At 41.6% G+C, this 13,273-nt stretch overlaps 1 protein-coding gene across 2 annotated transcripts in view; it reads right to left on the bottom strand.

Moving 5' to 3' along the window:
- Positions 1–13,273, bottom strand: part of SLIT3 (slit guidance ligand 3) — a 472,700-nt gene that overhangs the window by 197,871 nt on the left and 261,556 nt on the right. For both annotated transcript variants that reach the window (XM_050312542.1, XM_050312543.1), the window contains one exon: positions 10,160–10,231. In XM_050312542.1, coding sequence (XP_050168499.1) covers positions 10,160–10,231 — 72 coding nt within the window. The remainder of the gene's footprint in view (positions 1–10,159; positions 10,232–13,273) is intronic.

The following is a 13,273-nucleotide window of genomic DNA, read 5'->3' as shown; positions in this document are numbered from 1 at the left end:
CTCTGATTTCAGTGTCTCAGCTGCCCCTCAGCTCCCAAGACCATGGCATTTCCACTGGGAGAGAGCAGCAGGAAGAGATCTTCCACTGCTCCAGCAAGAGGACAATGGGCATGGTGCAGCACTGAACTGCAAAGGCAATTCTTGGCTTTGGACAGCAGAGGAAGGAAAAGAACCAAAGACAGAACACTTCCTTTCAAAGACAGAACACTTCACCTTGACTGCCAAAATTGCTTCTCCAAAATGCAAGACACTCAGAAGATATTTGTGGAATAATTTTATATTCTAATAGTATGTGATGCCTCTACCTGCAAATCACACACACTGAAAATTAAGGCTAATTTAAATCCACATGAATGAAATAGGGAATGTACACACACTCTGCGAACTTAGACTTGCATGTATGAATAGTTGTTAAAGAAAAGTTACATTTATGGAGGAAAGAAATGCTTTGAAAGAACAAAGACTACACGTAGTTTCTAGACAAGGGCAATTACATGTTTCTTGGTGAAGCTGGAAAGGGATCTGCTTTCCGTCAGGATTTTATTTTAATAAGACATTAGACAGCGCTTGTGTGCATCACACAAGAAAAAGGTCAACACGTTTAAAAATGCCTACCTTTCCAATTTTTACATTTCTCCCAAACACCACCTACCCATGAGAAGCAGCACTACCTGCTCATATTCATGCATGCCTATGCAATAGAGTTAAGAAACCATAACAATTGGAATAGCAAATACTCACAGCGTTTCACTTGAGTTCAGTCCACAGAGTGAAAAAGCACAAAATAAAACACACACAAGAAAAAACTCGACGTGCTCGTGATCTGTTCAGGAATATTCTACCTTAGCTAAATAAAAGGACTCTGACATTGTCCACACATGGTTGTATCTCTGCAATATCTGCATGCACACAAAATAAAATATACCTGCCATGGTGGATGGTCTGTCCTAACCGTTTCAGCCTAAGTGCGATGGAAGTGCCTCACCTGGTTCAACGCCCTCCCCGTGGACGGGCAGACGGGGTGTCTCGCAGACAGAATGGACCCAACCCTTTTAAGACACCGCTGAAATTGCCCAAGGAGCCAGTAGGAAGCGTGGGGGTGCCTGCGGCGGGGGCTACCCCCTCCCCAGAGCCCGCCCAGCCCGCAGCCGCCTCTTGCACCAACGGGGGCTCCTCGGCGGCCTTCGGGCGCCGCCGCAGAGATGCTGCATTGCGGCAATTTATCGATCGCGGCAGCCAAGGCCAAGGCTGGGAGCCACGAGCAAGATCTGCTCTCCCACACTCCCTTCTCCCAACAAAGCCCGTGTGGTGTCAGGCACAACCCAAGATTCTGATGGCGAACCGAGATCTTGCTGGGTATGTGCTCCTACACCCCTTCAGCTTCTCTTCTACTGTACCCTAAAAGAAATCCCACTCTGAGCAACAGTCTGGCACTTGCAGACCACTGATGTCTCAACCCCACCCAGCACTGTGAAGACAAGAGGATGTGTGCAATTTTTGGGAATTAATGGCACGACTGTTCCTTGTTCCCTTCAATGGTTTTATGCAGCCATTGATGCTTTTTCAACTGACTGAGCTATTTTCCCATACCTCTAAAACAATGAAGAGCAACCTGGTATGTCACAGCAAAGGTTTCTGGATGACCTTAGAGCCCCTTAAAATTTGTTTCTAAGGATCTGCAGATGTCCCAAGCATGGTCATCCATCACTCGTACAGCCAAAAACAATGCATTCTGATTATTCACCCCAAAACAGAAACGTAAGAAATGTCATTCCACTTCAAAAATATCGAACCAGTTAACGTAAAATTGCTTCATTTATGGTAACCTAATTAACACAGAAATTGTGATTATTTGTCTTCAAATGACTTCGACATTGTTTTATACTTCCACCCTTAAATCAGCTCTTAAATTTTCTTTTTTTTCTTAAACCCAGAACTGGATATGTTACATAAATAAAGTACATAATTTATACTAATCATATGCCTTTCTTTTTCAAGTTTTAAAAATTATTTTTCCCTATTTAAGCATAACATACATGTTTTTGTCATCACGTACACTTGCACACATATACACTTATATTATATGCAGAACCTTGTGAACAGCAGGAAAAGAAGACAGAATTTGATCTTTAGATGAGAAGTTTCTACCAATGCTTTGTTTTTCAGGTGCAGCTGTGGTTATCTACCTCACTTCCAAGCTAACTATCTACACATTATCGACTGAATTTCTAATTTACTATAGGCACAATATTATTGTCCCAGCCTAAAACATTGGATTATGCCAGTAATAAGTAATGCTGATCCCTGCAGCTACAGTTTAAGGTTAAATATTTGACAACTTGCTTGAACTGGGAGCTCAGCAATGCTGGTATGCAGAGCTCCCATCATAATCTTACTCTCTCTTTCCAGAAAAACAGACTTCTGAGTCCTCCCTTGTATAAAGACTGGCTGTACCTCAGAGCCTTTGTCCATGTTGTTGTACTTAGCACAGTAGAGGGACAAAAGCAACCTCTGAGAAAGATGAAAATGTTTATGTATAACCAATGCCTTTAATTGCACACAGAAAAAGAGAAGGGAACCATTAAGTGATCTGAAACATTTTTTGAGATCTTCATTTTTCACTGTTGTGGCAACTGACCCCAGAGTAAGAGGGATTCCCGCACACATCACCAGCTCTGGACCCCGAGCAGTGCCACAGAAGGGCTGAGGACATCCTGGGATATCTGATACTGATATCACAGAACCCTGTGCTACAGAGACGTGCAGCCTCCTCCTCCCCCAGCCAAAGAGGCTGTTGATGCTGACAGAATTACATCCAGCTACCGTCATCCTGCTGCTTTGGGGAGCCACATAAACAACCAACTGCAAAGTACGGCATAAAATGACTATTTATCTGCCTTGAACTCAGTAAGTTCCCTCAGAACCGTGTCATCACCTCAACTTTACCAGCAAGGAGTTTTATTCCCACCCTAGTCCTCAGCCCAGCTCTTGGTTAAGGTGTTGAGCTGCGTGTCTGCATTAAACACACAGTTGAGTGTCCTCCGGATTAAGTCGTTCACATTCATTTGACTTTCAACAGTCAAAATGCTTGTTCTACATCTTTTATATTACTGATGAGGAAACTATAATAGTCAAAGGGGAGGGAGGGCAGGTCACAAGATGAGCAGAGCATGCAAATGAAACAATTAATATCATGGCAGAGAAGGTTTGCCAGAAATCTCTGTGTCTCCTGGAGTTTTGACTTTGGAATCTCAGAGCAGTGACTGCAGCACCAATGAAGGGCTTAAACCACACAACCCATAAAGGCTGGGCTTCTTCAAGAAGCATATTGGTCAGTGATTCATGAAACCAATAATTCTAACCTGGCACTGCTCTTATCTTGATAAGTTCTGCAGCCGGTACGGCTCCAGGCTATTCTTAAAGGGAAAAAAACCCTCCAACCTAATGGGGCAAGGAAGGAGAATGAGCACAGCATTTAACTACTACATATGCTCCAGGAAGGGAAAAATCCATCTTTTCTAAATATGTAACACAATTAGGGACCTGCACTGAGGATCGAGAGGAATGTTCATCAATTTGCGAGGACATGCCTGGAATGCGGCAGGATTAGCAAAATCACCGATCAATGAATTTATGCAAATATATTCTCCCCATAAAAGAGAGAGTTACATTACATCTGTAACAGGCACCAGTGATTCTCAGAGACCCTCTTTTAGACACTCTTATTTTATCTTGGCTGGTCTTTGACAGAAAGCCTGTCACCACGGTGCCATCTGGACAGTGTTCCCTTCACCAGGCTGTACTTCCAACCTCCCATTTGTAATCTGCTGCAAACAGAGGTTATCTCAGCCTTCACTTCCACATCTCGAGCGGCGACACCCGATCTCCCACGGACATGCATCAGCAAATAAAAACATTTCTTATCAAGCAACCATGCAAGCACCCCATCTCCCCTCCATCAATTCTTTCTGGTGATTATGCATCTCATTTCCCTAGGGTCCAGTGCTGGGGGGGCAGTGCCTTTCTAAAAGTTCACCAGAAAAAGGTATTTCTGCAGTTAATCTTATCTCTGATTTATACAACTGAAATTGGAATAACAGCAGCCAGGTTCTTCAGGAGCATTTCTCCTTCCCTTACAGACCTACGGCGACACAGGAAGAACAGGAAAGGTATAAACTCCAGGACAGTCTAATAAATAACGGAGCAAGAAAAAGTGGAAATTCCCCTTTGCCCACTGACACCTCTCTATTCTGAGTGCACCATTTCTCAATTGCCAAACCAATTGCTGTTCTTCCTCTGGTATAATTTGTCTGTGAGACAAGCTCAACACAGAAAGCTGAGGATACTCTCAGATGCCAAATTCCTTGGTTTTCACCTAATTTTACCTGACAGAAAGATACTTCAATTACTCATACACTGCCAGCAGTTACTCCCTTTAGTTTACTTTTTACTACACATATTATTTACATATTGACTGATGACGTAAAGAAAGATTTTAAATTACTTTTATTAATTTACATAAATTTGAGCTAACACACACCCTTGGGTAAGAGAAAAAAAACCCCAATGAACAAAAATCAAAACCAAAAAACAAACCCACTAGAAAACTGAACCAAAACCCCCATAATTTCAGTTTCACTGTATGAAGAAGTACACCAGGTATGCACATCATTTTAGATAGAATTCTCATTTTCATTATTGTATTTAGGCATTTTGGTATCAGTTATAGGAACACAATTTATAGAGTTCAAATTTGATCCTGATTGCCTCAACCGATCGTAATTTCCAGCAAAACAGAGGAGGAAATCACATTTGCGTGGCATTTTCAGGCTTTCATTAAGCAATGACATCTCATATATTTAGAATTATGTCATGACTTTCATTCCCTGTCTCTCCAGGTTGGAAAAGCAAATAAAAACCTTCTATCTAGTTAAGACATGCCCAGAATATCAGTTTGCAAATAAGTAAAACTGACTACATAACTGAGTGTTCAGCATACAGAGGTAACCCCAGGAACAATTAAATCCTGGCTCTAGCACAAAATATTAATTCCTATTCAGAAAAGTTCTTGAAAGTTTGCTATAACAAAAGGTAGCGAGCATCATAAGCACACTCCATCCATGACACCTCCATCAGAAACTGGACTCGATCTTCCATGAAACGGAATCTTTTATAACAGCAATGCATCGGATCGAGACAAGGAAAGTAGGAATAACCCTATTCCACTGGTAAGATGCTTCATTGACTGGGTGTGTCAGACAATGCACAGAACTGGGGGCTGCAGACCAGACTGGTCTGACAGATCGTGCTGTGTCCCGCTGAACACAGCTCGGGGCCGGAGCAGAGCTCGGAAACACCAGCCCTTGGAGTTCTGTGCTTCTGTGGGTTTGTCATGGAGCAGGAACAGGAGTGAGGTAGAATTATTCAGAGAGATAAGGTTTTATATACAAACACTGACATGACAACTTTCTAAGACTCCAATCATTTTCATTTCAAGGTTTCGCAGATGGAAGGGTGGCGTGTTTTCCTTTATTACACTTTGCAATCCGAAAAAAAACCCTAAACTTTTTTTTTTTTTAAGATAAAATATTTAAGGTTCATTTGGAATTGAAGTTGCAAATATTTGGATGTCTCTATTTGAACTTTTTCAGTATTATTTGTGAAAGAATTGCCACAATTTTTCAAGTGTCCAAAGGGGAACGGTGGAACCCCGTGTGCGTAGTTTGTTGCTACGGACTCCGTGTTCGTTCACTTCAAAAAGCAGGTGAGCTCAGGAAGGAGGATTTTCAGACACAGGGCTATTACGTGAAAGACCTCCAATTAACATGACTAACAACAAACAAACCCCCCAAATCACTCTGTGCTAGCTCTGTACAGCAAGAACTCATTTGGTGTCTTTAATAGAATCCTACCCGCAGACCTCCCAGGATTAGCTCTTGGTAGGATAAAATCTTGTGCAACAAACAGAATGTGTTCAACCTCCGGTCCCTCTGGCTATCGTTATAAAGCAGGAGCAAAAACAGCTTTTACAATATAAAAGAAAGAAAATACTCCACCTAAGCTGTCAACAGTGACTCGTAATTCTTTCTGTGCTGCCCGCATGGTATAACTGCCATGTCACCACACAGTTTTCAAGCTACCCCAGAGAGACAAAACAATGATAAATAAATTAAAGGGGTTTTTGCTAAATTGAGTTCTGTTTCTTACTGAGAAAAACCGTTCAGCTCTTCCAGTCTAATGACAATAGCGTGTTCAGTCACTCGATATTACTACTTTATCCAGTTTGAGCTTGTTGAACCACCTTGAAATTAATTCCTTTTATTCACGTATCCTAAGGGACTGGACGTGAAATTCTGAACTCTCAAAGAGTTTTATCTCCTATCCTTCATAATATTGCACATTTGGAAATAAAGCTACGGACTAATTTCTAGTCTACAATGATATGAACGATATGGTCACACACCATAAAGAATACTGGCCAAGTTCATTTTGAAGACTACTTTGGGGTGTGTTTTTTTTTTTAATAATCTTTTTGGAGTTTTTTTAATAACTTTTAATCATGCTTATGGCTACACTAATACATATTTCTCAATAATACTGTTATTGCCAGGTAATTCCCACAGGACATAAGTAAAAATGAAGCAGAGCAGAAAACCTTCTCCTACTGAAAAAGCTTTAGTTAGTGAAGGTCTCACACCAGTTTTCTTCAACTTTTCTGCACATTTCTATTCCAACAGGTCATAAGATAGTTAATAGTTTTTGTCAATCATTTATGAATATATGCACCTTTTACATTTTATTATTGTTTTAGTTGTTGCACACACTTTTCTACGTCTTGGAATGCAAGACCAAACCCACTGAAATACGCTTTATCATCTTATAAAAAGGGGGACAGCAAGTACGTCAACATGAAAAATCCTATTTTATCAACAGCTAGAAACTAAAACCTTCATGAGGATAAAATCTTGACACAAAAATGAACAAAACCAGCCCCAGTGCAGAACTACTAGGAAAGGATGTTTAAGTAAGTGTGCCAGTTCTGCGTGTCATCTCTCAGGCATCATTCTCACCTTGCTGCAGGGACAAAGACAATCCACAGAACGCACCAAAGCACTTCATACTCAACATTTTTGTGTTTCTTAACCCAAAACTCAAAGTCAGCAGTAGCACTTGGCACCTGCATTAGGTGACCATAGGATCAGGGACACCTTCCATGGCATTCCAAACAGAGAGGCTCATAAACACACAAGTGACAAAAAGCCTGTGTTTGCACCGGGAGCTGCATTGCCTTGGTCTGATCCAAGCTGCAACTCCCTGCACCACGTCAAGTACTGACATTAGGCACAAATTTCAGTGTCATTTTCATCTCTACCTCTGTGCTATTTGTTGATACGGGAGCATGTTCATAACACAAAACCAAGAAAATAAAAATAAAAACTTGTGGATAAACAGAAATAACACGGACCATGGCGTGTTCTTCACTTTGAAGGATAACTGCACAACTTCCTTCTCTTCCTCCACCCACTGAACGGCAGAGCTCCTTGCACTCATGATTTTTGAGGAACTCAAGGTGAGTGAGAAGTGTGATCCAGAAACCAGAGTGTTTCTACAGAAAGCACTCTTAGTTTATTTTTTGAGTAACGCAAAGCACCTCATCTCTGCCCCGAGTTCTCGACAGAATTTAGAATTCTGTAGACGGGCGGCTCGCGCAGGGAAAAGATGCAGGAATGGAAACATTCGATATCAGAAAGATCACGAGATTTCAATAAGATAAAGAGGAAATACATTTTTTGTTACCCTTGCAAACTGTTCAAACAAATAATTATGGGTTTTTTTGCCAGAATCGTTAAATATTTTCTACATATTGCATTATAGGTTAAACTGCGCAAAATGCACGGTGTATCTGAAATGATGAAATGTGGTTTCACTTGTTAAGGTTCTTTGATGGTTCAGATCATTTTAAATTTTAACAGTTAGAGCTATTTTACAACTGAAGATATGATATTCTCTGGGGCATTTAGCAAATTTATTTTGATAGAGAGATCAAATGCTCAGACTTTGAAGAACAACATGGGAAAAAAATCGTATTAGGTTGGAAGCATAAAACTCACATTTTGTGACTGCAAGAAAAATAAGTTTAGAAATAGATACTATCAATTTTCTCATCTTTTAGAATTGAGATTGATTTTTCCTGTAGCAGTGTGTCTGTGCTGAAATTAAAAATGCATTAAAGAACTGATTATGAGATGTATTTTATATATCCTCCTCTTCTGCCACCCTAAAATAACTGCCATAGAATTAACCAATTAAAAGCAGAGAGGTAAATAAACTAATTCAACATTTCATACATCCTGGGGAGAAGGGATGCATTCCCATCAACTTCTGCAGAGCCTGCAGAACTCAGTATTTTACAGAAAAAGGCTCCATTTATTGTCCAGCCTATTTCGGTGAAAGTTATAGCACAGTCTGCTGTCAGGGGAGGACTGATTCACTCTCTGCAGATATGGAAAACCACTCCATTAAAAAAAAAAAAAAAAAAGGAAAAAGAAAAAAAAAGGCAATTTTTAAAGGAGTTAATTTTTTTTCTTTTCTTCCTTTCTTTCACCACACAGTAGACTTTTCAATCTGACAGACAAGTACAACTTCATAGTGGTAATGCATTACTTTTCCTGAAAAGTGCTATTAATATCGAATTCGAACAATCCTCTTGAAAACATAAGTTCCCAGATAAGAAACTCGTCAGAAACCTACTGCTAACTCAATATGAGCAACACATACTGTCTGATCAACATCAATGTCCCAGCCTGGGAGACAGAGGGGCCAAAGGCATCTCAGCTGGCTGTGACAGACACAGCCACCACTCCTGGGTCCCTCAGACCACTGAGCTGGTGATGACTCTGGTGGCAGAATTCCCTTGAGCGTCAGCACAAAGTGAGTAGAGCCCCTGGGGAAGAGTTCCCTGTATTGTCACACGTGTACTCAGCCCCCTGTGGTGTGTGGGAGCAGCTGCCCGTACAATCCACTGTCCTGCCCGTACAATCCACTGCCCTGCCTGCTCTCAGCAGCCAAAGGCAATGTCGTGACTCTGCTGAGTCTCCAGGTGCCAGGAGCGTGTGAGGCAGGTGCTTATTTTAACCACCTACCATTTGCTGTTTCATCCCACGTAATTTAAGGGCAAGCTCTGCAGCAGTCTGGGCAGGCCTTCCCTGCTGTACTTCAGTGTGTACTGTGTCAGTGCTGGTCCAGCACCAACTCCAGGTCACACGCCGAGGGTTTCAGTTTTGGAGGGGTCATGTGTCACCACCAGCCCCTTCCATTTTGGCTTAGAACTCTGTGCTTTCACAAGTGTTAACACTCAGCATTGCAGGATTAACTTTGAGGTGACAGGAAAACCTTTATATCAGTTCATACAGTGAAAACCTATTCCAGAAAAGGTCTTTAAGTGAACGAGTAACTATCAGTAATAAGCAAATTATCTGCTCAGATACCGAGTTCTGGGTAATACTGGATTTACATTACAATGACTGTAATCTAAATCTAATATGCTGCTTCTCTGTTAGAGGCAGCTTGCAGTGTCAAAGCCTTTGCCTCTCTTTCCCCGGTATGTGCTGCAGCTTTAACAGCCGACGTGTAAAGTTTGTGGTACATGAAGAGCACAACGTGGTGTTATTTCAGCCCTCAGAGAAGGATCCTCCCCAAAAGCCAATGACTGCACTGAACAAGCCTGCCAAACGCCCGTCTCTCCTCCCTCTTACATACAGAACACCTTTCAAACAGCTTTTTGTCTAGGGCAGCGGTCAGATATCTCATAATATTGCTCCCCACGAACCTGTTACCCGTCCGCTGCTCGGCATTAGGCAGCCCCGGGCGGGTCAGTGGCCGCAGAGCACCCATCGGACGCACTGGGAATGCCGCTGAAGCCCATCTGTTCCACGCAGCAGCGAGCACGGCAATATCTCTGCTCCTCAGGAGCGGCAGCGGAGAACTCGTCTATTGTGCTTTAATTAGCCAATAACCCCAGCCCAGGGGGAAGTGTGAGGTTTGGCTTTGCCACCTGCACCAGGGGGCCGAGGTGGGAGCCCCCAGACTCAGTCAGCACTGCAGCACGGGGACAGCCACCCCCCCCACCGCCCCAGCACCGCACACCAAGTCAACTCACAGGATCTCCAGGTCGCGCAGGGCTCGGAAGGCTCCATCTTCGATGCAGCTGATCTGGTTGTTGTCCAGTTGCCTGCAGGAAGGAAGGGAGAGGAGGATGAAGGCTGGCAACGGGCAGAGCTGTCTCGGAGCGCCAGGTTGGGGCTTCCCCGTCACCGAGGTGTCCCTCCACCCCCTCGCAGCGCCTGCTCAGCTGCCACGCTGCTGCTGGGGCTCTGCTCGCGGCTGTCTGACAGCGCTGCACGATGCCGCACACTGAAGCCTGTCAGGTCTCAGTAAATATTAATTGCGCCTTTTTTTTTTTTTTTCCCCTTTTTTTTTTTTTTTTTTTTTTTTTTTTTTTTTTAAAGGCAGAAGGGAGTAATTTCATTACATTAGGGGCATCCAATCCATTATGAGCTTTTACCGTCATGTCACTGAAACAATTTCATTAAGCTAAAGGCCTGTAAATCATTGGAGGTCACTGTGCTGCCCTCCGTGACCTCCCAGAATGCCGTTTTTTCTTTTACTGGAAGTTGGAGTCCTCTGTCCTGACAGTACTAAATCTCCAGGCTTTATCTACCCAAGAGCTGTGAGAGTGCATAGGGAATATACCAATTCCAAATTAGACCCAACTAATCTAATTTTATAGTCTTTTTATTATTCTAAGCACCAAATGTCTGTGGTGGTTCGATGCCTCTCTGCATTGTTACTGGTCCCATCTGGTAGCCCGTTCTATTGAAAGATTTCTGACTAAATACAGATCCTGTCTAACTGCATCAGGGAGAGCAATCCAGTGACAAAAAGCATTATACACATGTACACTTAAACCACTATTTTGCTTCAAAATGTGTAATTTAATATTTGGATGGTGGAGTTCTCTCATTTGTCTCCCTGTACGCTCATGATTTAAATGTATTTTGCAATACATGTGGACACAGCAGTGCAGCTACATCTGTCTCTTTTGCTTAAAAAAATTAAAAGTTGGAATTTAAAATCTAGTGATTACATTTTCTGACATCTGATCCCTTAAATTTTACACTTAAAGAAATAAAATTGCATATCTAGCCACGTCTAAGTAAAATATCTGCATTCCATGAAAAAAATAGAGGCAAGCTCCTGTCTTTATATGATATTGCCCTTTGCACAGCATAAACTTTAGATCTGGTGAGGCAGAGATCTATTGTACTGTGCATGTAAAATATTATGAACAAACATACAAAGACTGCATTGCTGTGCCTGTTTTCTATTAAATGGATATATGGAAATATAGTAAATCTATTACACCCATGTATAATATATTTGTATGGTTTGACCAACTTCTTTCCATTTATTTGCTGTATCTAATTTTTGGTCTGCATAGAGATTTGTCATCTTAATATACAATAGAGCACAGGCAGAGCAAATACAATCTTTATGATTTCCTTTAAAGACTGAGTTTGATCTGCTGACACCGAACATCTTGAGTATCTGTGTATTTGACACCTATGGGAAACTCACCCTTTGTGCTGTAGTGTGGTGTCAATGAAGAGCATGTTTTTTATGATTTAAAGCACAGGAAAACCCATAGACACTCTAAGGTCTACTAAAAAGCTCAGGAAGCATAAAGCCCAACTAGGGTTTCTCATAGCTCTTGTAACTTAGGAGAACTTTGTGAATTTGGCAGAACTCCAGCAATGTCTCCTCTGCCGACAGACACCGGGACAAACAACCACCAAAAGGGATTTTTCTGTAAGAGTTCACGCAGAGCATATATGCATCTGTAAGTAAATGTAATCATACATATTTATGTTCTCTCTGTTAACCCTGACCACCTAACAAAGACGCTAAAACCTCTATATTTTTGAATGCTGGGAGGGCCTTTGGCTGCTGAATGGCTTCTTCTAATATCCCTGTTTAATTGTGTGGGTTGTCAAAAATTTGAGGCTCAAACATTAAAGGATGGTGCATTTTCAAGAGGAATAAACTTCAAATGAGTTCAATATATCACCTTTATATTTATATTTAATGTTCATATTTCTATTTAATGTTTATATTTATATTTAACTGTTTGACTAAGTATTTTACACTTGGCTTTATTAAGGCACAAAGTTGGCACATGCTAGTACGATAAAGAGAAAGAGAGCTCAACTTGAGAATCACCTCTCCCTCTCCTACGGGAAGCACTGTATACTGCATATTTTTATTTGAGTTATAATATTGATTTTTCTGTCAAATACAGTAAAATAAGCAAATAAACCCAGTGTGCTAGTCACAAAGCCTTCTGATTAAAGGGCTTCCTATGTGGGTATCGGGTTTTTTTAAAATAACACTACTCTCATAGATTGATTTTTGTTGGAGAAGCGTAATGATCATCTTAATCATATTTCCAGAGGTCCAGTCATGCCGGTGCTAACAACCAGGTTTAGTCTGCGAGATCGATGCACAGGACACAGCAAGGGAAACCTCCACATGCTCAGAAGACACACACTTAGCAGGATGGTCAGTAAATAGGGAAAATATTCATTAGTGAGGCACTCTGGTTCTGTGGCCTGTGAACTAAGTCTGCAGAGTGTCTGGGAGAGATGCACACGTTTAGTGTTCCTCTGTCCCAGAGCTCACGTCTCCTGATATCTATCACACCAACACTTTCACATCTGCCTTTAATGCAAAGCATGAGAATTTCTTCTCAAAAGGAATAGAACTGTTAGTTGTCTTAAAATCAGGTATGGCTTGTTTTAAGACCCTCCACCTCCCCATTTATTTCTCCATGTGTAAAGATGGAAATCCTATTTCTTTGCATCTGTGCAACACCCTGGTGAGTGGTTCAGTCAAGGCTAGAGATTTGAGAGTTTAAAATCTAAACACAGCCTTCTTTCCAAGACAATGTGTTAAGTTTAAAGATTTGGGAAAACTTTAGGTAAAGTCTCACAGAAAGGCAAAGACAGGTGTTCAGCACATACTTTTACACCCATGAAGACAAAATAAAACCCCTGTGATGTGGGCCAGCAGCCAGATCACATACCCAGTGTGGGTAGGCTGTATCTGCAGCTCCTCAAGGGGCAGAACAGACATGCCTGACATTTGTTGAGAGGAACATCTTACCTGGGTAAAACTAACCATATGCAGAGAAAGTAAAAATTCAACTTAAATTTTA

This window comes from Myiozetetes cayanensis, unplaced genomic scaffold (genome assembly GCF_022539395.1).
Source record: "Myiozetetes cayanensis isolate MyiCay16 unplaced genomic scaffold, myiCay2020 scf17, whole genome shotgun sequence".
In the NCBI taxonomy this organism is placed as follows: domain Eukaryota; kingdom Metazoa; phylum Chordata; class Aves; order Passeriformes; family Tyrannidae; genus Myiozetetes; species Myiozetetes cayanensis.
This window is presented reverse-complemented; position numbering and strand designations above follow the sequence as displayed.